The 25,057-nt window shown below is 40.5% G+C and overlaps 1 protein-coding gene across 2 annotated transcripts in view; it reads right to left on the bottom strand.

Annotated features, from left to right (window-relative positions):
• pik3c2a (phosphatidylinositol-4-phosphate 3-kinase, catalytic subunit type 2 alpha) overlaps nt 1-25,057 on the bottom strand; it is a 142,762-nt gene that overhangs the window by 48,172 nt on the left and 69,533 nt on the right. Inside the window, exons 6-14 of one of the 2 annotated variants that reach the window (XM_070899893.1) lie at nt 24,310-24,421; nt 22,679-22,758; nt 22,531-22,594; nt 21,219-21,365; nt 17,194-17,239; nt 12,746-12,968; nt 9,072-9,194; nt 3,202-3,369; nt 2,936-3,047 (exon numbers count right to left, since the gene is read on the bottom strand). In XM_070899893.1, coding sequence (XP_070755994.1) covers nt 2,936-3,047; nt 3,202-3,369; nt 9,072-9,194; nt 12,746-12,968; nt 17,194-17,239; nt 21,219-21,365; nt 22,531-22,594; nt 22,679-22,758; nt 24,310-24,421 — 1,075 coding nt within the window. The remainder of the gene's footprint in view (nt 1-2,935; nt 3,048-3,201; nt 3,370-9,071; nt 9,195-12,745; nt 12,969-17,193; nt 17,240-21,218; nt 21,366-22,530; nt 22,595-22,678; nt 22,759-24,309; nt 24,422-25,057) is intronic. The other variant, XM_070899894.1, reaches the window with a different exon arrangement.

Here is a 25,057-nt window from a genome sequence, read left to right as displayed (position 1 = left end):
TATATCCTTTCCAGAGCAAAATACCCTTGCAATAATGCGATGCTCAGAACTACAGACAATAATCCAGCTATGGCCCAACCAATGGAGCATCACTTTGCTGCTCTAATAAATGGCCAAAAGTAAAACAACAAAATTTGCCTCAAGATCTTTTCTACCAGTACTGCTCTTTAATGATATCATAAGCAGTCCTGAAGTGAGTTCTTTGGTGGCTGAACAGTCCAATAAGAGAGCCACAGACCCTGTTACAGGTGGGACAGACATTCACCGAGGGAAGGGATGGGTGGGGCTGGTTTGCCGCACGCTCCTTACACTGCCTGTGCATGATCTCTTCATGCTCTTGGCATTGAGATTCGAAGAGTTCAACGCTCTCCCAGATGCACTTTTCTCCACCTATGGCAGTCTTCGGCCAGGCACTTCCAGGTGTCAGTGGTGATGTCGCACTTTAACAGGGCAGCTTTAAGGGTGTCCTTGTAAAGTTTCCGCTGCCCACCTTTGGCTCGTTTGCCATGAAGGAGTTCCGCATAGAACATTTGCTTGGGGAGTCTTGTTTCTGGCATGCCAACTATGTGGCCTGCCCAACAAAGCTGATCGAGTGTGGTCAATGCTTCAATGCTGGGGATGGTAGCCTGGACGAGGACACTAATGTTGGTACACCTGTCCTCCCAGGGGATTTGCAAGATCCTGCGGAGGCATCGTTGATGTGTCTCCAGCGACTTGAGGTGCCTTCTGTACATCGTCCATGCCTCTGATCCATACAGGAGGGCGGGTATTACTACAGTCCTGTAGACCATGAGCTTGGTGGTAGATTTGAGGGTCTGGTCTTCGAACATCTTTCCTCAAATGGCCGAAGGCTGCACTGGAGGCGGTGTTGAATCTCCGCATCAATGTCTGCTTTTGCTGAGGTATGGGAAATGGTCCACGTTGTTGAGGGCCACCCAGTGAATCCTGATGACTGGGGGGGCAGTGCTGTGCGGCGAGGACAGGCTGGTGGAGGGCCTTTGTCTTACGGAAGTTAAGCGTAAGGTCCATACTTTCATATGCTCGGTGAATACATCGACTACATCCTGGAGTTCAGCTTCAGAATGTGCGCAGACGCAGGCGTCGTCCATGTACTGCAGCTCAACAACAAAGGTTGGTATGATCTTGGACCTGGCCTGGAGGCGGCGTAGGTTAAACAGCTTCCCACTGGTTCTGTAGTTTAGTTCCACTCCAGCAGGGGGTTTGTTGACGGTGAGGTGGAGCATGGCAGCAAAGAAGATTGAGAAGAGGGTTGGGGCGATGACGCAGCCCTGTTTGACCCCGGTCCGGACGTGAATTGGGTCGGTGATGGATCCGTTGGTAAGGATCACGGCTTGCATGTCATCATGGAGCAGGCGAAGGATGTTGACAAACTGTTGGGGGCATCCAAAATGGAGGAGGACGCTCCATAGACCCTCACGGTTGACCGTGTCAAAGGTCTTTGTAAGATCGAAAAAGGCCATGTACAAGGGCTGGGGCTGCTCCATGCATTTTTCCTGCAGCTGCCACGCTGCAAAGATCATATCCATTGTGCCTTGTAGAGGACGGAATCCGCACTGTGATTCCAGGAGGAGCTCCTTGGCCACAGGGAGAAGACGGTTGAGGAGAACTCTAGCGACAGAGTTGCCACAGTCGGGCTTGTCCCCTTTTTTAAAGATGGTCACGATCACTGCATCTCTGATCTCCCGACATGCTCTGCTGCCTTCAGATGAGAGAGATGAAGTCATGTATCCACGCGAACAGCACCTCTCTGCCCTATTTCAATGCCTCAGCAGAGATTCCATCCACACCCGTAGCCTTGTTATTATTGTGCTGTTTTATGGCTTTGCCTACCTCGTGCAATGTTGGGGTTTCACTGAGGTTGCGGCAGGTTGCTGTTGTATATGTGGACTTGTATTTACTCTGTACAGCCACCAGAGGGCTCATTCCCCAGAGTCCCAAGGCATCCCATAATCCCTTGGGGGCACAGCTATTTAAGAAGGCTTCACAGGTTGGAGAGGCAGTCTGGAGATCTGCAATAAAGGACTAAAGTCACACTTTACTTTGAGCTCAGTGTTCAGTCTGACTCTTTTTTCATACACTACAGTTGCATACTGCGGGATGGAATCGAGAACACTCGAGTCAAAGGCAGAGTTTCGATTGACTGCCCATATGTAAAACACAGAACATTTGCCTCATGATCTTTTCTACCTGTACTGCTCTTTAATGATTTATATATCTAATGTCTGATCATTGTAAACATTTAAGTCATCACTATTAAAAAATAATTACCAATTCACCCATTGTAATCATTTTTCAAATATAAAAATTAGTTCATTTGGTAAATTCAGAACAAGAAAATGCCATTAGATTTTTGTTTTCAGTTCCAACAGTAAAAGCACTGTTTAAAAATGTTTCTTTAATGATATCTGAAAAGAACTAATTTGAATATAAAATATTAAAAACTGTTTTGAGCAGAAAAAGCCTGGGCCAAGTTGACCAACTTTGTTTAAATGTGCTACTCCATGAATGCAGCAAGAACCACCATTTAATGGAACATGGTTATTGTGATGGGAGTTGTGACTTGTCGATTGGTGCCCAGTACTATTTCTCAGTCTTTCAGTAATGACCAAAGTCAGCTGAGATATTTGTCCTAATAATTGGGCTCATCCATATCCAATTTTGCTCATCCAAGTCAGAAATCTAGGCTTAGTAATTTATTCTTTTAACCAGTTAAATTTCTCTGAACAAATCTTGCTCCCCATGACAACTAGAAAAATTAATTGTAAGTTATCACTCAATTGCAATTTTTAAGTAGAAACAATTACATGGAAATGTTCTTTTTTGAGCAGAAAATATGACACACAGCTTGAGAGGTTAAATCTCTTGCAGGATGAACCTTCCAATACGGTTTAACTGAGCAGAGAGTTAAACTCACTTGCAATACAATTCTCTCCATCGAGCTCCCTTTTTTGTTGATGGTCCCACCACTTGGATTCACAAGGATCGATGTCCAGAGACTAAGCAGTTTTGTTCCACTCGTCAGCAGACTGGTAAGACAAAAAAAGAAAAAGACATGGGAGGAAAATTGCTGAAGTGTTAAATATACACCGAGAGAAATGGGGTAATTCCCCAAATTGTGACACACTGGACCACAATCTAGCATAGCACTTCCTTAAGAGGGAAGAGAAGAAAAATTCTTACCGATTAAAGTCAAAGAGAGGCATAGAGACTCGACCCAGGAACTCTGGTCCCTTCCGTTGCTTGTTAGAATCTGGTGATCCAGCTGCTGAGGGATTCAGAACTCCGTACAAACCAAGACTTAGTATTGATTCAAGGGGCAATTGTGCAATCGGAAGAGGGAAGCTGATTCTGGAAGGCAGAAACAAAAATAAAAAGGTTGGTACAGCACTATAACCATTATGGACAATAACATTGCGAACCTATTGGGTTGGTTAAGTTAGAAGCTGGAAATAAACTTACAATGACAATTATCTCAAGTTTTCAATATTGTCTCTACTGATGAATTCAAATCAGAAAAGTATTATAAAATCAGATAACTTAAAAATACTTGGATAGGGGATGGGACAAAAAACATCTTCTGAAGAAAATTAGGCATAGACCGGTTTCATAGGGCGATGTAAGCTACTGTTTTGACATTTTAGTGGTGAAGAAGTTTCATAAGTATTACCATGAAAGTTGATCTGACTCAAGTACAGTAAAGACTACAAACTCCTTCTAGTCAATAGTCGAACACTGCTTGAACTTTGTCAGGTGCAGTCTAACTTTCTGACAAATTGTCATCGACCCAAAACGTTAACTTTGTTTTTCTCTCCATACATGCTGCCTGACCCGCTGAGATTTCTAGCATTCTCTGTTTTTATTTCAGATTCCAACATCCACAGTATTTTGCTTTTGCAATCTAACTTTAGCCTGGTGCAAAATTATATATTTTTAGGGAATCTATTAGACCTTTTAGGAATTACTTTTGCCCCTTTATTGTTGAGTGAAACAGCACTTCTGTCCTTCTCTTCGACATTAAAATGGAAGATCATGCAGCACAACTCCGCATATATTCTGAAGCATGAATGGTATTAACTCCAGTGTCAGTGAACTCACTAATGGCTGCACCACCCTGCAAGTTGCCCTGACCTGCAGGGAGAGGAAACCCGCAGTATGACTAATCAATTATTCAAACGGAAACAGCTGAACTGCTACTCACTGAAGATGTGGGTAAAAACTCACACGACCAACATTGATAGATCAAAAGAAAAACAAACATCTCACAGAAACATAGAAAATAGGTGCAGGAATAGGCCATTCCTCCCTGCGAGCCTGCACCGCCATTCAATAAGATCATGGCTGATCATTCCCTCAGTACCCCTTTCCTGCTTTCTCTCCATACCCCTCGATTCCCTTAGCCGTAAGGGCCATATCCAACTCCCTCTTGAATATACCCAATGAACTGGCATCAACAACTCTCTGCGGCGGGGAATTCCACAGGTTAACAACTCTGAGTGAAGAAGTTTCTCCTCATCTCAGTCCTAAATGGCCTACATCTTTTCCTAAGACTATGTCCCCTGATTCTGGATTTCCCCAACATCAGGAACATTCTTCCCAAATCTAACCTGTCCAGTCCCGTCAGAATCTTATATGTTTCTATGAGCTCCCCTCTCATCCTTCTAAACTCCAGTGTATAAAGGCCCAGTTGATCCAGTCTCTCCTCATGACAGTCAAGCCATCCCTGGAATCAGTCTGGTGAACCTTCGCTGCACTCCTTCAATAGCAAGAACGTCCTTCCTCAGATTAGGAGACCAAAACTGAACACAATATTCCAGGTGAGGCCTTACTAAGACCCTGTACAACTGCAGTAAAACCTCCCTTCTCCTATATTCAAATCCCCTAGCTCTGAAGGCCAACATACCATTTGCCTTCTTCACCGCCTGCTGTACCTGCATGCCAACTTTGTGACTGATGAATGATGACACCCAGGTCTCGTTGCACCTGCCCTTTTTTAATCTGCTGCCATTCAGATAAGATTCAGCCTTCGTGTTTTTGCCCCCAAAATAGATAACCTCACATTATACTGCATCTGCCCACTCAAACAACCTGTCCAAGTCACCCTGCAGCCTCTTTGCGTTCTCCTCACAGCTCACACCGCCACCCAGTTTAGTGTCATCTGCAAACTTGGAGATATTACACTCAATTCCTTCATTTAAATCGTTAATGTATATTGTAAAGAGCTAAGGTGCCAGCACTGAGCCCTGCGGCACTTGACTAGTCACTGCCTGCCATTCTGAAAAGGACCCGTTTATCCCGACTCTCTGGTCCCTGTCTGCCAACCAGTTCTCTATACCAGTCAGTACATTACCCCCAATACCATGCGCTTTGATTTTGCAGACCAATCTCTTGTGCGGGACCTTGTCAAAAGCCTTTTGAAAGTCCAAATACACCACATCCACTGGTTCTCCCTTGTCCACTCTGCTAGTTACATCCTCAAAAAATTCCAGAGGATTCGTCAAGCATGATTCCCCTTCCATAAATCCATGCTAACTTGATCCAATCCAGTCACTGCTTTCCAAGTGCGCTATTTCATAATAATTGATTCCAACATTTTCCCCACTACTGATGGCAGGCTAACCGGTCTATAATTATCAGTTTTCTCTCTCCCTCCTTTTTTAAAAAGTGGTGTTATATTAGCTACCCTCCAGTCCATAGGAACTGATCCAGAGTCGATAGACTGTTGGAAAATGATCACCAACGCATCCACTCGGGCCACTTCCTTAAGTACTCTGGGATGCAGACCATCAGGCCCCGGGGATTTATCGGCCTTCAATCCCATCAATTTCCACAACACAATTTCCCGCCTAAGGATATCCTTCCATTCCTCCTTCTCACTAGACCCACTGTCCCCTAGTACATTCGGAAGGTTATTTGTGTCTTTCTTCGTGAAGACAGAACCGAAGTATTTGTTAATTGTTCTGCCATTTCTTTGTTCCCCATTATAAATTCGACTGCAAGGGACCTACGTTTGTCTTCACTAATCTTTTTCTCTTCACATATTTAGAGAAGCTTTTGCAGTCAGTTTTTATGTTCCCTGCAAGCTTCTTCTCGTACTCTATTTTCCCCCTCTTAAGTAAACCCTTAGTCCTTCTCTGTTGAATTCTAAATTTCTCCCAGTCCTCAGGTTTGTTGCTTTTTCTAGCCAATTTATATGCCTCTTCCTTGGCTTTAACACTATCCTTAATTTCCCTTGTTAGCCATGGTTGAGTCACCTTCCCCGTTTTATTTTTACTCCAGACAGGGATGTACAATTGTTGAAGTTCATCCATGTCATCTTTAAATATTTGCCATTGCCTATCCACCATCAAGCCTTTAAATATCATTAGCAAACACTCCCCCCAGGACATTGGTTCCGGTCCTGCCCAGGTGCAAACCGTCCAGTTTGTACTGGTCCCACCTCCCCCAGAACCGGTTCCAATGTCCCAGGAATTTGAATCCCTCCCTCTTGCACCACTCCTCAAGCCACGTATTGATCTGAACTATCCTGCGATTCCTACTCTGACTAGCACATGGCACTGGTAGCAATCCTGAGATTACTACTTTTGAGGTCCTACTTTTTATAATTATCTCCTAGCTCCCTTATTCACCTTGGAGGACCTCATCCCGTTTTTTGCCTATATCGTTGGTACCAATGTGCACAACGACAACTTGCTGTTCATCCTCCCTTTTCAGAATGTCCTGCACCTGCTCCGAGACATCCTTGACCCTCACACCAGGGAGGCAACATACCATCCTGGAGTCTCGGTTGTGGTCGCAGAAACGCCTATCTGTTCCCCTTACAATCGAATCCCCCCATCACTTTCGCTGTCCAACTCTTTTTCCTGCCCTCCTGTGCAGCAGAGCCAGCCACGTTGCCATGAACTTGGCTGCTGCTCCCCCTGATGAGCCACCCCCCTCAACAGTACTCAAAGCGGTGGATCTGTTTTGCAGGGGGATGACCGCAGGGCACCCTTGCGCTGCTCTTCTTGCTGGTCACCCATTTACTATCTGGCTGTGTACCCTTTACCTGCGGCGAGACCAACTCACTAAACGTGCTATTCACGTCATTCTCAGCATCGTGCATGGTCTAGAGTGAATCCACCCGCAGCTCCAGTGCCGCGATGCGCTCCGTCAGGAGCTGGAGGCGGATACACTTCCTGCACACGTAGTCGTCAGGGACACCGGAAGCGTCCCTGACTTCCCACATAGTACATGAGGAGCATAACACGTGTCCAAGCTGTCCTACCATGACTTAACCCTTAGATTAACTTAATTTGGCAACAATGCTAAAGGTTGCTTACTGATATAGAAAAGAAAAAGAAAAAGAAAAAAACTACTTACCAATCACCAGCCAATCACTTACCCCCTTGGCTGTGACGTCACCTTTCGATTTCCTAATACTTCTTTTTTGCCTTCTCTCCCTGCTGCAGCTGCACCGGCTGGGCTCTCCGACTCACCAACGCTGAGCCTTCATAGGCCCCCCCACGCTGCCTCTCGCCGACTCGCCAATGCTAGGCCTTTTTATAGGTCTCCCCACGCTGCCTCTCACCGACTCACGAACTCCCGCTGCCTCTCGCCAATGCTGGGCCTTTTTATAGGTCTCCCCAAGCTGCCTTTTGCCGACTCACGAACTCCCGCTGCCTCCATTTACAACTCTTTCTAACCTATCCTCTGTTCAAAACCTGGGACCTTATTTCAACACAAAAAAGGAGAAAGCCATGGGTAGCAGGCCAAAAGCTCGCAAAGGGACTAGAGAATATCCTCGATCAACTCATTGTAAGTGAACACTTCGCATGGATTGTAAAGACATCATTGTGAAGCACTAAGTCTGCACTCGACTTGAGTGAACTCATCTGTCTCACTCATTTTCCTTATAAAAGTTATCACTTCCAACAAGCTGTTCTCTCGCCTTCCTTTCGCACCTCTCCTTTTATCACCAAAAGCAGACATCAGAAATCAACCTGCATTGATGTTTCATAATGATTTGATGAAACCATTAAAAAATCTCAATTAAACATTCTAATTTTTAAAAACGTAAACCTGATTATTAGGAGATAAAACTACACAAATAGCAAAATAATAGTCTCCTCTGCAGGTACATTTGTAATTCAAGAGTTCTAGAATATTTTTGAGCAAATGTGGAAGCGGTCAGTAAATAATGAATACACTTTTGGAATCTTGAAATATAGGTGGCAGGTTGAGGCCTAAAATGGATAGGAAAGAATATACTTTTGCAGCTTTGATACAGACGGCAGCAGCCTGCAACCAGTTGATCCTTTAGACCCAAAGCAAAACTAAAGTTGCTGTTAAAGTAGCATTTCAATTGTCTTCAAGATTCAGGATTTATACAAACTCCTGAAGAAACCTTTGGGCTCCAAGTCACCTCTTACCCAACAAGCCATCAACAGAACTAAACTGCAATAAAGTTTAGTTTTTTTCTCTATCTGCCTACCTATCCTGGCGGTGCTGACTTATTAGGAGCAACATGTTTCCATGGGTGCCAGCTGAGATTCAGGTACCTTATCCAGCTGGTCATTCTTCATGTGTGAGCCTGCACGGTCAGTAACAGCAGACGATTCAACCACACACAGAATTGTAGCCGAGCCCAAACCAGTACTCACCCAACACACACAAGCATGCACTTTCTAGCAAGAGGCTAGTGATAGTGAACTACTTCTCCCCAAATTCCAAGGGTGCTAAAGCTCCCCGTCACACCCCAATTAAAATAAGATGCCTCAATACATAGCAACTGAACCTGCAACTTTCTATTCGTAATGGTTTAGTAGACACCAGCCAATGTTTTTAACCTACCAGACTATCTGGGGAATCCAGTGGGATTTCAATAGGAAACAATATATAGTTGCATGTATTTCCAAAAGAGTTGTTAAATCACTCAACAGGCACTTACTGCACCAGGGATTAAAAGTCAAGCAGATTGACTGAAGTAGCAATTACCCACCAACTTTTGATTCCAAGATGAATTAATTACAGGAACCCATTTTGTTAACATAAAAGGCATAGAATATACTTACAGTTCATCCCATTTGATGTGGTAGAAAAAGCTGCGATATGTCCCAACTTTCTTAGATTGCACTGGTTTAAAAAGATCTTTCCCATTGTGCGTCAACGAACACATCAGAAAGTATTTCTCAAAACTGCGGAGTAAACAGGCACTAGTTATCAGCAGAATTACATTTAACGAGGTACATTTCTGATAGTAATAGCTTTTGGGAAAATAATAAAAATTTTCAGTTGGAATATGAATAAAAACTTGACAGGTTGCATTGAACGTAGTGCATGCAAGAAGTTACCAATTTCAGGACAATATAAATAAGAAACTAATTATAGATATGGTCAGTACATAAAACACATTACTATTGTTCAAGTGTGAACAGCTGTTATGGGATGTCTTGCAAGTCTTTAAAAAAACAACTAATTTCAAATTCTCACCACATGACACCCATCCCCCTCGTTAACACATATTGGGTACAATTCCCGAGACTGGAGAACATGAAAGTGGCCTACTCCCAGGTCTGGCCTAAACATCTCTGAATTGAGTAGCATGGATATATGTAAAGGTGGTTGGGTAGGGAAAAAAAAAACTCTCCTCCAGATTTTTCCTGCCCTGCCTCGACTCCCCAAAGTGCTTAGTCCTCATACTTTGCCGCTCAAATAGCAGTTTCCCATTGTGCAAGTTATTACAGGACTACATTTAGATCCCAATACTCTACACCCATGTATTTTCCCATGGAAAGCAATTTTAAATGAGAAAACCACTTGTGTGTAAATTGGATTAAGTACAAGTTGTGCTGGCCCAGTCTGAATTTATGTTAAGGTGAAATACTTAAGCAAACTGTGGCCTTCCACTGCGCTGTCAGAATGTGGTTTGACCAATATAAATCATTAATACTGAGCCAACTATGCAGCTGAAGGAGAGTTTGCAAAAATATTTCCCACAAAAATATTGAATTTCTGCATTTTGGAGTTATGAATGGTGAGCCCCATATCATATTGGCAAGGAATGTGGAGCAGAAGATCTAAATCTGTACTTCAACATAATTGTTCAGATACAATTTTGCAGTTTACTATAACAAAACAAGAGAAATTCAGAACTAAACTGTTGCAGCATTTCATCTCACACCACTGTACACTGCAGCAACTGATTAACTTTGGTTGATCCTTTTAAATTGATATCTGGTCTACTTTCTCTCCCCCTCCCCCGTAAAGTGGACACAGCTGATTCTACTGTTCAGAGCACACGGTTCTTTTTTTCCACAAAAAATGTCATGTGATGCCCAAGTAATGCAGACATTGACTTTGGGACACGAAAGCCAATGATGAACCTATGCTTTCAACCCTTTCCCAATCATTGCTTTTGGTGGAGAAGTAGTTGCTGGAAGCATAGGTGAAGTTAGGCAGCACCCTACTTCCACAACAGCTTTGAAGACAGTGAGATAGTCGCAACCAGCAGTCAACTACCAATAACTTGAAATGGACTTCAAAATAATTGATTGTTGGACATCTTATTTTCATGAATACTGCAAGGCTGCAGTGTCTTGTAACATTCGTCTGACCACTTCAACGTTAGTGAAGTTATAGGACACCACTAAGGAAATGTCACCTTGTGCTTGAAGTCAGTAAAGTATAAACTCTGGAGCCAAATATTATGGTGTTCAATACTGAGATGTTACAGTTCTTTACACACAGTACAACACCCTTCAGCCACTATATATTCTAGGGTTCACAGTTTTTGTTTAATATGGTGACAGTGTGAAAGGGAAATGTTTAACTCAGGCTTTATGCCACAAATAAAACAATGGAAATGGATTTTTTAAATTCCCAGCTCCATCTTTGCTTCAGCTGTGTGAATTACATTTGTGATAATCATGCTGCTCGAAAGATAAATGTTATTTTCCTTATCTCAACAGCAGCACAGGGGAATTGGTTATTTTGTCAAACACAACCTGCCCAAAGAGGTTTGTTATTTTGAAATGGAAAACACAGAAGGCACAGATTTAGTGCAGCAAAATGGATAAAATAAAACACTAAAATCATATCAAACAGTGAAGGCCCATTTATAACTGTTACATTGCACATCTTGCAATATTAACCAGTGGTTTCTGCTTCATTGCAACACAGATGATCACAACTCCAGTCAAATTGAGGTCAATTCAGCATCAGGGGAGATCAACTCCTCCAGATGTATTTTCGTATCATTTTATACCAGCAGTGCTGGAACAAAGACATTGCTTTTAAGAAATTAATTTTATAAGCTTGAGAAAAAGACACTAGTGAAGAGAAGGCAAGGTAGCAGAACTTAGTGCTGGTTGTTCAAAGGTTACTGTACTCAACACACCTATGAAACCTTAATGTTATATTGGCACTTGATTTTATTTTAAACAGTGATAAAATACATCGTTAGCATAACAAAACAGACATAGCATAACTGTTGAATCAGTTTTGAAGAAAAGCCTTTCAAACTATTGTACATTTTAAACTGAATTTTATACGCCCATGAAGAGACAGCAATTTTTATTTATATCGCACCTTTAATGAAGTAAAATGTCCCAAGGCGCTTCACTGGAGACCAGCAGTATCAGTGCCACACAAAAATACATGCCCCGATAATGAATTAGCCCCATTAGATGTACATGTGAAATTATCCACGCCACAGAGAGGAAGGTGAGGGAGAGAATTAAGCAGCCAAACATATAGAATTATGCAAATGTGAATTGTCTTTTTACAAAATTTGATTTACATTAACAAAAGACATTTCGAAATCTAATTGGGGAACGAACTTCATGAAGTGCAAAACTGAACAAGAAAATGGCCATGGTTATGTGGAATACTGGCACATTAATGCTCAGTTCCATGTTCAAATCCTGCTTCACCGAATCTCGGATCTGAGGACTGCGCATTGTAAAGTGGTGAAGCGAAGGCTATAGCGAGTCCCAATGTCTGGGAACAAAAATTTGATGATAGTCATACTTGGTTGGTCTCTGCCACCTCACAACAGGGTGGACTTATTGGGAGTGGCCTGGAAACATGTACTGCACTCACTATCCTGCCTAGAGAACTCCTGGGCTAGATGGAAAATAAAGGGAATAAGATTATGGGAAGAGGGATGAAAAATAAATAACTGGAAAGACTCAATTACAAAAGCAAAAAAAAAATCACTTAAGTGTGAGAATATTTAGCACAGTAATATTAAAGCAAACCTGCTTATAATTTGTAGTTTTGATAGTTACTGTAGGGCACTTCCGGTTATGGGCTAAATTCATCATTTGTTATCAGAGTTTTAAATACACAACAAACTAAAAGACACCAAATAGAAGCTGTGAAGAAAGCAGGAATTATTTCAGAGCTCTACCAGATCCCACTTTAAACAGACTGAATTCCACCACTATACCCGGGTTTCGGACTACAAATTTCTGTTCCAGATTTTCATGGAAAAGTTGTTTTTTGGCAGGGATTATACAGAAGAGATTTGAAAATCTAGGTCAAAATTCCTCTTAAAATAGAGTACACATAATTGAACAGCTCCACAGGTAACCTAATTATGGCTCACTTTCACTTTTAAAAAGGAAGCATTTCTTCTACTTTAACCCATCATTTAATTTTTTATTAAAGCATTTACTTCACATCCAAAACCAATTACTTTTTGAAAGGCCGACAGACAGTACTACAAACTTCCCTCAATACCCACCTGCTGACCCACGCTCCTGGAATCCTATGTGCCGCAAACAGTGTAAACTGCAGGTGTTCTGTGGTAGTCTGCGCTTCCTTTGTACACTTTGCACTCTGTGGCAGATTCCCAGTGGCACCTGGGATGCTGCTAAAGGAAGTCAGGTACAGTTGAAGCAGGTCATAGACAGCCAACGTTAGGCCATGGATGCTTGCCTTCACAGGATTTACTGCGAGTGAAGATTCTGCAATCAGAAGTACAATGTGGTTTTTTTAACCTGTGCAACAATGTTCTACAAAATTTGCGCTTTGGGAGGGAAAAAGTGGAAAATGAAAAAAAACGTTACAACTTTGCAGATAAACGATATTAATTATCTCGCATGAAGCTGGATAGAAAACAAAGTCTGATATCCTTTTGTCCCATTGTGATTGATTGTTCTCATCATTTGCTAAACTGAGAAATAAATCTTTGGGTAGCTTGAATTATAGTAACAAACAAGACTCATTAAAGTCCATATTATGAGCAAAAAAAAAAGAGCATCTGCCTTCCAGGACAAGTAAGCAAGTCAAGATTTGCTGTTCAAGTACAAAAATGTGCTCATTCTCGAGGTTTATCATCATTACACACTTGAAATATGTTATAAGATTACTGGTATACACACAATTTGCCTAAATTACCAACAACCTGCATTTCTATAGCACCTTCGATGTCGTCAAATGTGCCAAGGTGGTTCAAAGATCTATGAAAAATAAATGGAGAGCCAAAGGAGAAAAGGTTGAGAGTATTGACCAAAAGCTCGATCAGAGGTGAATTTTAACAGAGGTACTTAAAAAGGAGGAAAGGTTGAGGGGCTCATGGATGGAATTCTAGAGTGTAGGACCTGGGTGGCTAAAGGCATGGCCATCAATGGTAGGAAAAACATAGAGGAATGCACAAGATGAATTGAGTTCTTGGAGGGGTTGGGTTGTAGGACTGGAGGTGGTGAGAGTGGGGCACGTCACGGAATGATTCAAATACAAGGATGAGAATGTTAAATAATGCAGTGTGAGGTAGGGAGCTAGAAGTCAGTATAGACAGGGATGATGGAAGGGATAACATAGGGACACCCGAGTTTTTCCAAGTTGAAGTTATGATGATGAGACCCCGGCCAGGACAGCATTCAAGGTGATAAAGGCACAGATGAGGGTTTTAGTGGTAGGTGGGCTGAGGTAGGAGTGGAGGTAGGCAGAAAGAAGATACAGGATTCTAAACTCAGCTCAAGATCCAACAGGTGATAAGGTTATGAACAGCTTGGTTTAACCAGTGACAAACCTAACCTCCAAACCCACTTCATTTTAAGGCTACATTTAATCTTATTCTCTCTGCGCAACATTAGGAGATTGACTAGTTGGCCAGAAAGATAAAGGGAGCTTTACTCTGCATCTAACCAGAGCTGTGCCTGACCCAGGAGCTCTCAAATGCTGACTAGTGACAAAATTGGAAAAAGTTCCATTCCCCAATACAAATACTAGTCACCTTCATAACATCCCTTCCCAGAGGGAAAAAGAACGCAAGTTTAAAAATATTACCGATCTGAAGGAACCTCCTTCTGTCCTCGTGTGTAAATAGATTTTTTTTTTTTTAAATGATGAAGGACCATGGTATGTAGTCTCTTGCAGATAATACCAATGGTTGTAGGGTACTTTGTTGAATTGTAAACCTTCAAAAGTAGATAAGTCTACAACAAGGTGTACACCAATTATTGTTTCAGTTAAAACAGAATCCAAACTGACTACGGATATCCTGCCACACCCACAGTAAAGTCAAGCAGGTGTGATCATGTTTATTGCTAAAGTAAATCAAGCACTCAAGATCATGATTTCCTCCGTTATTAATTTTTCGATCAAGTGATAAATAGCATAAAACACTTCAGTGGGCGAGCAGAGGGTCAATTGTAATTCAGTGTTTACAAAGTTCCTGTTAAAAAACAGATGGAAATCGAACTGATTAGAAAACTGAACTGCAAGGTTATTGTTTACTTTAAGTGTGCTTACCAAAAGCACATAAAACTCACTTGTGAGCATCTATTTTCTGGGATAATTCACCATTCACCACTTTCAAATAGGAAATTGGTCCACAGTTTTAGTGAGTCACAAAATACTTGGAAAAAAAGTAGATATGAAAATCAGGTTTCAATTAAGTCTGACTTGCTCCAAAGCAAGTGTCAGGTATTTCCATACCAAATGTTAGATAGACTGATAACACAGATATGATGTAACAGCACTGGCAAAACAACTTCAGTAATAATTTATCTACTTATTCATATACTTCAGCCCGATTTACAGAACTAGTTATTAACCCCTACGAATTAAGTCAATGTGAAATTCACTTAGAGCAGCTTAATTCTGTAAACTATGCAGTGACTATTCTCAAAAAGGTATAGTTACCACATGCAACAGCTTTCCAAGCTGAATCTGTCGCTTCCAATCAACCCAGCAAAAAAAGACAGTTATTTTGGTTCGGGTAATTTACAGAACTACTCACCCAACCAATAATTGAAAAACAGACATCTAAATATCCCAAGCAGTTGGTGAAAATACTGTAGCAGGTATGAATACACAAAAAATAAAAATTAACGCTGCATGTGTGTCTTCACAAATTGCAGTAAGGCAATTAACAGGTAGTCATATCAGGAACATGTATTTATGAGTAAATGTGAAAATTATCCTGTGAGGAATTGGAATCCCTAGATCTTTAGTTTACAATGTTTACAATTGTGATCAGTGCTCACTACCATTGCAACGTAGAATCCTTGGTCTTCAGAAAGCATGAATTGCAACTTATTTTCATGGACATGCTTTAGAATAACTGCACTCGATGTGCAATTAGTCCAGAAGGAAGGTGGTATGCAAACCCGCAAGTTATAGAAAGAAAAGTGTTGTTTTTGAAAGACTTTCTGAAGACACCCTGGGTCAGAATGTTCAAACAGCCCATCCAGGTCAGAATTTAAACTCACTGAAGCAGTTGAGCTCGTACCTGAAAGGACTGCATAATGTCCTTGAAATTGTGGGAGTTCCTCCCACTTACATTTTCAGTACTGAAGCCACCAGTCAGCACCAGATTAGTTTGTTTATTTGCTCATGTTACACATTTGAATTTTAATCATGCTTACCATTATGGAGGTCAGAATTTTATAGCTTATTCCAATTCATGCAAAATATCAGCACTGCTGACTGAAAATGTGCTCTAATCTGAATCTGTCGAGCTAGAATCTGAAAATTAATTCCAATATTTATGTCCAAGGAAAATAAGTTTACAAATTGATAATATCCAACCTATTTATAAATGCATCTGCAACCTTATCCTAACTTATTGTATTTTACAATTTATTTTTAAAGAATGGTGTGTGATGATAGTTTGATGTACTACTTTAGTTTTGGTCAGTCAGTTTGCGCCCAGATACCCGATTGCACCCGAAGCGAAAATTCACGACTCCCCAAAATCTTTCCACCATCTACAAGGCACAAGCCAGGAGTGTGATAGAATACTTTCCACTTGCCTGGATGAGTGCAGCTCCAACAACACTCAATAAGCTGACACCATCAAGGACAATGCATGTCCATCCATCACCTGAAACATGAACTCCCTCCACCACCTGTGCACCGTGGCTACATCTATAAGGTGCACTGTAGCAACTCGCCAAGGTTTCTTCGACATCACCACCCAAACCTGCGACCTCTACCACCTAGAAGGATAAGGGCAGCAGGCACATGGGAACACCACCACCTCCAAGTCACACACCATCCTGACTTGGAAATATATCACTCTTTCTTCACCGTCGGGTCAAAGTCCTGGAACTCCCTCCCTCACAGCACTGTGGGAGTACCTTCACCACTATGATTGTAGCGGTTCTAGGCAGCAGTTCACCACCACCTTCTCAAGGGCAATTAAGGATGGGAAATAAATGCTGGCCTTGCCAGAGACACCCACTCCCAGGAAATAATTAAAAAAAAGGCCCTCATAATTTTGGATACCTCCATTATATCTCCCCTTAACCGTCTATTTTGAGAACAATACGAGCTTTTCTAGTCTTTCCACGTAAGTAAAGTCCCTCATGCCTGATACCATTCTCGTACATCTCCTCTGCACTCTCTCCAAGGCCTGGATATCCTTCCAAAAGCTTGGTGCTCAGAATTGAACACAATACTCCAGCTGAGGTCTATAACCAGTGATTTATGAAGCTTTAGCATAACTTCCTGGTCATTATATTTAAGTGTTACAGTTTAGCATGTGAACAAAGGCCCAAAAATACACCAATACATGTGGGTTTTTTTGAGAAGGGGGAGGGCAGAGAAAAAATCTGCCATAATCGTCTTTTCAACAACTCAGCAGCTAAGATATGCAAAGAAAATGACAACATTGTGAAACATTTGCAGTCACAACAATCAATTCACAGACAGTTGTAACATTTTGCCTGGCTGATGACATACCATTCTTTGCACCATTAGCTGAATCACCACTTTCGTTTGATTTGACCTGCACATAAAAAACAAATTATAATTGGTTTCAAAAGTTAGGATACAAGAGATCCTTTTGATACATGTGAAAGGAAAAACAGGAGCGTAATGTAAGGATCATTGCACAATTTAAAGCATGACATTCTCCCCACTTCAAAAATTACCTCGATTAGTCATCTATCATATCCATCTCAATCTGTAAATTACTTTGTTTGACATGTATTAACCATTTTTAGTTGATCCAACTTGCATTTATGTGGTATCTTTAACAGAGCAAAAAAGAAATCCCAAAGGACTTGACAACTGAGGACCAGACCAGAGAAGAGTGGCGAGGGAAAGTGGCTGAAAGTGCAAGTTTTAAGACCACTTTCGAAGCTGGGAAGAGCTGGAGAAAAGTTGACAGTTTCAGGGGAGGTGGCCTTTATGGCTGAAGACTCTGCCACTAATGATGGAGTGAGGAACTAACAATGCAGAGCAAATAATCAAACCCAGGGCCTACTGCGCTGTATGACTTATTGCTACACTGGACAATGGCTGACTGGGGAAAGGCATTGAAAAGTTCAATTCTGTAACCCTGAACAGAACAAAGATTTGCGAACTGAATTCCCCAAAACAGCAAAAACCAAGTGAACAGCAGAAGTCTGAATACAGAATACACATTTCAAAATGCTTTGCAGATACTGCATTTGAGAGAGTTAAATTATTTTAAATGTCAACATTATTTTACTTTTTCGTTGCCTATTGGTCATGTCTAATAGGTTTAGAATGATTTCAGAAATACTAGCTCTTTGATAGTCCCATGGGGCATGACCAATTTAATAATTGCTGCAATTAAGCTCATAAATTCAACTATTTTCCTTTGAATTGAATCCAATATGGATTTAATGCCATGAAATGCAGTATGAATACTGAAAATAAATCTATAAAGCCAGTATTATGTGCAAAGAAAGGGCACCGGCTTCACAAAGCATAAACAGTCAAAGCAAAAAAGAGAAATTAATCTCATGACAAAAGGGATAATATTTCAGCAAGTTTATTCACAATCACTTATCATTTGGATTTAAAAGTGCAGCACTTGTGCAGAAACCCAGACAGCAGCATTGCATTTGGTTTCACTAAGACAGACATATGCCTTCTGAACGGTGTCAGATTTCTTTAGTGAGAGCAAGTAGATCCCAGATCGGAAACACAACTTGACTGCGACAGTGTTCAGCAAAACTGTACTCGGGATACTATAACCCAAATGGGTGCATAGGATGGAGAATCTTTCTACAAGAAGTCAACTGGTGAGAAAGACAGCAAGATGTTACCGCTCACTGAAGTTCACCAAGCCAAAGGAGATATTGGAGGAGGTGGGCTTCACAGAATCTCTTAAAAAGGGAAGAGGGAGATGGAGGGGCAGAGAAATTTAGGAAAGGAACGCCAAAGTATGAAGTCTAGGCATCTAAGGGCATTCTCACCAATGGCGGTGAGGCTCGGGGGTGGTGGGGGGGGTGGTAAGAGAATAAAGAGGAAAACAGACGAGCAAAAGACCAGCATTACAGAAAGAGTTCTCGGGTACAGTGATGGAGGCAATCACAGGGATAGGGAGGAGCGAGGCTTTGGTAGAATTTAAAACAAGATGAATTTCAAAATTTGAGACTTTGTGCAACTGGGAGCCAAAATATGTCAGCAAGGACAAAGGTCATGAGCATGCAGGATTTGGTGCAAGGTAGCATATGGGCAGCAGAGTTTTGGATGAGCTGAAGTTTATGGAGGATGTAGGATGGAGGCTTGCGAAGAGAGCACTGTAATGGTCTGAAAGTGATGAAAGAATGGATAAAGGTTTCAGCTGCAGATAGGCAGAGGTAGGAGCAGAAGGCGGGTGAGGTTATGGAGGTGGACGTAGGGGTGTTTTTGTGCTGGTGAAGATATGAGGGTTCGAAACACAGCTTGGGATCATATAGGATGCAGAATCTGCGAATAGTCCATAGAAACCCACACTATATCCCACATATTTCTTACAGAAACAGAACCATTTATACCATTTGTTTCAATGGTTATCTCTGGTAATTTAATCTCCAACTCTTATATTTTGACACTTGTTCTGCCAGACTTCATTCCTTATACATAACTTATTGATTTTTAAACTTGTGTCATATGGTATTTGAATCCAGCATTATGTAGAATCGTGCTTTAAAATTCTGAGATGTCCCTCAACCCACAGATCTTTTGATGAAGGAACGTCCCTTTAGCAAGTTAAGCTAAAAATGAAGAGGACAGCTTCAGGGAATAATGTCATTAACTACGTTAAAGAAAGGAAGGATTCACAACCTCCTGTTACTAATTAGATTAGAAATCAATGATCATTTCAAGGATGCTTGGGATTTATAGAATGAACCAAGATTGGCTTGCTTTTAACATAAATCTTTCCCTTCTCAAATTAGCAGCCATGGGAATTCCCTATGACTAATTTATTAATAAATTAGAGTGGAAGATTAATAGATGTTCTAAAACATGTTCAATACAGATTGTTTTGCCACATTATTTGCCTTTTCCATGAACTGAAAGCACTTTCCTGTTCTGTGAAATGCTTGTACTAATTATATTGATGGGACATCTGCAATAGAAGTTACGAGAAAATAAAACTCAACTGCGCTCAATGCAAATCCAAATTGCAGGGCAATCTCATCTGCTGCAATCTTCAGACATCAAGTGATGCCACACGCAAAAGTAGTATGGCACTTCAATTATAGAGTCTCAGTTGCTGATTGCTCAAGACCGATAGAAGTTCTTGACTTGAAATGATGAGATTGATTGCTATGACTAGTCAACAACCATTTATCATGTAACTGCCAGGATGGGGATTACCGATCAATAATCATTTTGGATGGCCAGAAAAGAAACGCTACGGTAAAAATTATAATACTCCACCCAGAGTCACGCAGCAGTCCCTTCACTGAAGAAAAGTAAGTTCAGTTGAAGTACTAAGTAACAGTCCAGTGATTAAACAAATGATAATGGGAGGTCATTGTGAAACAACATTTATTGTTTAAAAAAGCACCAATATGATCATGTGACAAAAGAAAAACATTTACTGCCTTACTGGATTAGACAAAGCATTATGCCAACATTAAAAAAAGCAATTTTGCTCTGTGCCACCTTTGCCCTTGGGACCATTACCTGCCCTTCCCTCTTTCAGTGGGCAGCACGTGTGTACATATATAAGCTACACTGTTCAAACAGCTAAACTCTAGAACCCCTGCAAAAATAGTCACATTACTTTATTCCTTGGAAAAAAATAGATAGACAACAAATCTAGCTAATTCAATAATGAAACACCGGCAGGAAACATTACTTTAAAAATTTCGACCACTGGGAAAATATCCAGGGCTGTAAATTCCCCAGCCTGTTATTTGATAAATAGTCATTTTTTTAAAATGAAGAAATAAGAAATATTGCCATGTTTTAAGGGGGTAAGTTTGGCCAAAAAAATACCCGTCGTTAAAAAACTGCATTGTTGGAGTAACTGTGTTTAATACTGCCGTCCTCTCTAACTTTACAGCAAGGCCAATATCGCCAAAAATACAGGAGAAAACACAAAAATTAAAATAAAATGAGAAAACATTCACAAAAGCCTTAAGAAATGAAAACTTCAACATACCTTTTTTTGTCGGTCTTCTTACTTACCCATGTTTTAGGCTGCAAGGTTTGTTTTTCCATGCGTTGTTTTTTGACCCGAGTACGGGTTTGCCGAATGGCCAAATTTAAGCATTCCTATTAAGGTATGGTGATCTGGAAAATGGCAATATTTTGAAAATGCCACTCTTAACAACTTTGGGGAATTTTGTGTACTTTATTTTAAGAACAAAACAGCAGTTTTAACGTGAAAAAATTGTTAAAACGTGCGTTAGGCTGGCTAATTTCGAGCCCTCAGTCTGTTACTGAAGCAAACTCATTGTGGGAGAAGAGTTATTTGTGGATTAATCGGAAGTGCATGTAGAAAGCAATGAGCTTACCTCAATGGTTTTACTTTTTGGTAGATTAACAGCACGTTTTAGTTTCTTTACAGCATCAGTGACAGCCTTGGTCTCTGCACCATCCAATGCATTGCAAATGTCCTTTACAGATTGGATTATCTGTTCCACCAATTTGTACTGTTTCCCCTGGTTAGAATTAAACAGGACTGAACATTGTACATGCTTGGATAAAGCTAATCTTACATGGCACAAATGCAAAAGATAACGTTAATTCAAGAAAATGTTAGGAACTCCATTTTCACATTTTTATTTCAATATAATACGACGGTGTAACCAAAATGCTGGTCTACTTTCTATCGAAGAATGGCATGCAAAAATCAGCTGCATTGAAATGTCTCTCATGCACAAGTGTTAATATGAAATAAACCATGCAACTAAAGTCAGCTGATGCATTCCTTGCAGGCAGCTTTTCTTTTAAATATAACACAAGAAATTTTAATGACACTGAAGAAAATATCCTTTGCTTCTAAAAAGGCACTCACACTTGTGCATCACTATGGCTGATAAGGACATAACACATTGTTGATAGCAGTGACTGGAAATAAATTCTTGACCGTTTTCCTTCATCGTGGGATCCTCAGTACCCGACATGCGAGTGAGAAGTTAGTAATCTCACATCGCTTGGACAAGCACTCAAATACAACCATAACACATCCTTCATTACTAGGTTCAAGTCCACGACTGGGAGGTCACCGGAGTTCAGAATCCTACTGGGAAACCTCCATATCATCATACACTCGCCAGCTAACAAACCACCTTCTGTGCATGGCTCTGCAGTTCTCAGCATTGTAGTGCTGGATATCTTTGCCATGATTATATGTCTAGATCCAGATACTTTGAAAAATAGCCCAATCCAAGAGAATTATGTATTGAGCTAATTTTGGAGAATTTCTTCAGATATGGACTCCCTATCTGGAGCTTTACAAATTGTCGCCGAGATCAGAGCATCTTGATGCAAGAAAATCTTCACATGGTAGCAAACCCATAACTACCCATAACTACTCCCGTTAGGTAATTGGATTGCAAAATAACCTTTATTCCAAACTCCTTCCCATCCATAAATATTGAAAAACACTCCCACAGATCTTCAAACCATGGATGCCTCATGCATAACCACATTGACGTGCACACTCAATAATAGGTATTTAACCAGTGATGTTTTATGACACACACACACCATTACATTTCCTAGTTATTCAACTAGTTCAAGGCGTGTGTAGATCTGATGTCCTGTATTCTAATATTTAAAAATGCCAAAGATAGCCCTTCTTCATCCCAAATTAATACTTACTTCTTTCTGAAGGCATGCCTTTTCCCGGTTATGATAAACTTCCAGAAGCTCAGCAAGACTTTGCCTAGGCAAAAAATATACACATTTATAAATGGACATTAAAAGGAAATGGTGGATGATATTTAGATAAGTGAATGAATAATTTTACCTTGTAATAAATTCTTTGAAGGGCTTTTCCAAATGGCAGAGGTACTTCTGGAGATCTGTAGGTGTTTCATCATCATCTGCCTGTTCATGGCATAAATTTATGTAAATATATTGCTAATTTCCATTGAGACTGCTAATTGTTAGCTGCACCTCATCCTCAAGTTGGAAGAAACAATATTTTCAGAATATTCTCTGTATTAAGTTTACAATTAATTTTGCATTTAGGTTTTCAACTGGGTATTTATGCTGAATTCCAATACCGTTGTTGCCTAGTTGAATAGCCAAAGCAGTAAAACATGTAACCTCACTCTGGGATCTATTTGCCAATTTGGACAATATTTTTAAAACAGATCAAATGCCGAAATGAGGTTGCAAAAAAAAACTTCAAAGCCAAGGTTTAAAACTGGACTTCAAGATCAATTTGCATGACCCAGCCTCCTCCACCCACCAAAACAAAATGTGGCAAATTGAAGGAAAGTGAACATAATGCCCAACAGAGTCCAAGGGGTGACTGAGTCATGTATTATGTACTTCAAGTTAGTATTACTATTTTTAGTAAAAAGTCCTATCGGGTACGGTAGCATAGTGGTTATGTTACTGGACGAGTAATCCAGAGAACTGGACTAATAATCAGGAAACAAGAGTTCAAATTCCACCACAGCAGTTGGGGAATTTAAATTAAGTTAAATAAATAAATCTGGAATAAAAAAAAACTAGCACCAGTAATGGTGACCATGGAACTACTGGTCTATATGCGACTCCAAACCCACAGCAATATGGTTGACTCTTAACTGCCCTCTGAAATGGCCTAGCAAGCCACTCACTTGGACCAAACCACTACAAAGTACATTCACGATGGGAGTACCTTCACCTCAGACTGCAGCGTTTCAAGGCGGCGGCTCACCACCGTCTTCTCAAGGGCAATTAGGGATGGGCAATAAATGCTGGCCTTGCCACGAATGAATAAAAAAAATGCATGCCTGAGACTTGAAAAACTCTGACTGCAAGGAGAGATTAATCCAGAATATTTGGCTCAAATTAAAGACATTTGTACAAAAAGGAAAAAAAATGTGGTAGAAAATAATTTCAAACACTTGCATCTAAAGTATAGAATGTGTTTTGTTTAAAGCAGACCTTTATACACAGTTTCGCAAAAGAGAAATCTAGAGAAAAGCTTTGAGTTTTGCAAAGTTTTCTCTCACCTTTTGATGAAATTTGTGCTCAAATAAAATGTACCAAGACAGGAGAATAGAACACTTTTGCACTGGAGACCCAAGGTGAACATTAGGAACTACGAGGTCAGATATGCAGTGAAGCTCCCACTATTCTTCCCCAAGGAGTTTCCTCAGTTCCAAAATCAGAATAGACTCGGTGCCACATCAGTGACATTTGCATTTTCCAACCAGTCTCTGTTACAGGCAGAGTACATTGGCTTTTTGATGCTGAAATCCACTGACCATTACAAATTGTATTGAGACTGCTAATTCATTATATTCAAGCATTTTCATGCCAGGGCAGGTGACAACACTAAAAAATAATTTTAAGCTAGTTTGAGTTCAGAGGCTGCATTACTGCAAATCATAATGCACTGTCCAAAGAAATGAAAAGTATGGACTGATAAATTGTGCTCACCGTGCGGGCCAGAACTCTGCATATTGTACTGTGGCTTAACAGCTGTAGTTTGATCTCAGTGTCACATTTACGGCAATTCTGAATGTATTCATGGCTTCCTAAGCAGTGCTTACTGTAAGATACATGAGGAAATGTCAATTACATTTTAGTTTTCTTTTTAAATACATAATGGAGGCGTGAATAGATACACCCTTAAAATAATTACTTTAGGAACAGCTGCACATGCAATTGTAACATTAAAATGCAAGCTGTACCCACACTTTGTCTGCAAGCTGACCTCTCTGAAAAACTCAGTTGAATCAGCATTTAGCAATTAAATTGAGATCTAAAGGATGTTTCAAGCCAGAGCACTAAGTTTTCATTATATAAATAATAAATCAAATACTAGAGTTTAATTTGTTCCACACAGTTTTGCATTTGAGTCCGATGCAGTCCATTGCCTTTAAAACCATTGCAAACAGTACATTGTAACCTTGGATTTTATCACAGAATTTTCCAAAAAGGCAGGGCCATAAGTAGTCACGCACTACTACAAATTCTAGGCTATTCTTTTAATCAGAGCACAAGTTTTCAATGTTTATTAAAAATACGGAGGTACTTTTTCCTACAATATATTTCAGGCATAACATTTTAATGTACTGCAGAGAAATGGAAGAAATTTAAGAATGTTCTAGAATAAGGCGATCCCGTGCCTTTATTCCCCAGTACTTCTGTATAATTCTCAAGCCTACAGTTTCATTGAAGAAAA

Source organism: Pristiophorus japonicus, chromosome 14 (assembly GCF_044704955.1).
Source record: "Pristiophorus japonicus isolate sPriJap1 chromosome 14, sPriJap1.hap1, whole genome shotgun sequence".
Lineage (NCBI taxonomy): Eukaryota > Metazoa > Chordata > Chondrichthyes > Pristiophoridae > Pristiophorus > Pristiophorus japonicus.
Note: the sequence above shows the minus strand (reverse complement) of the source record. Positions and strands in the feature narration are given on the sequence as shown.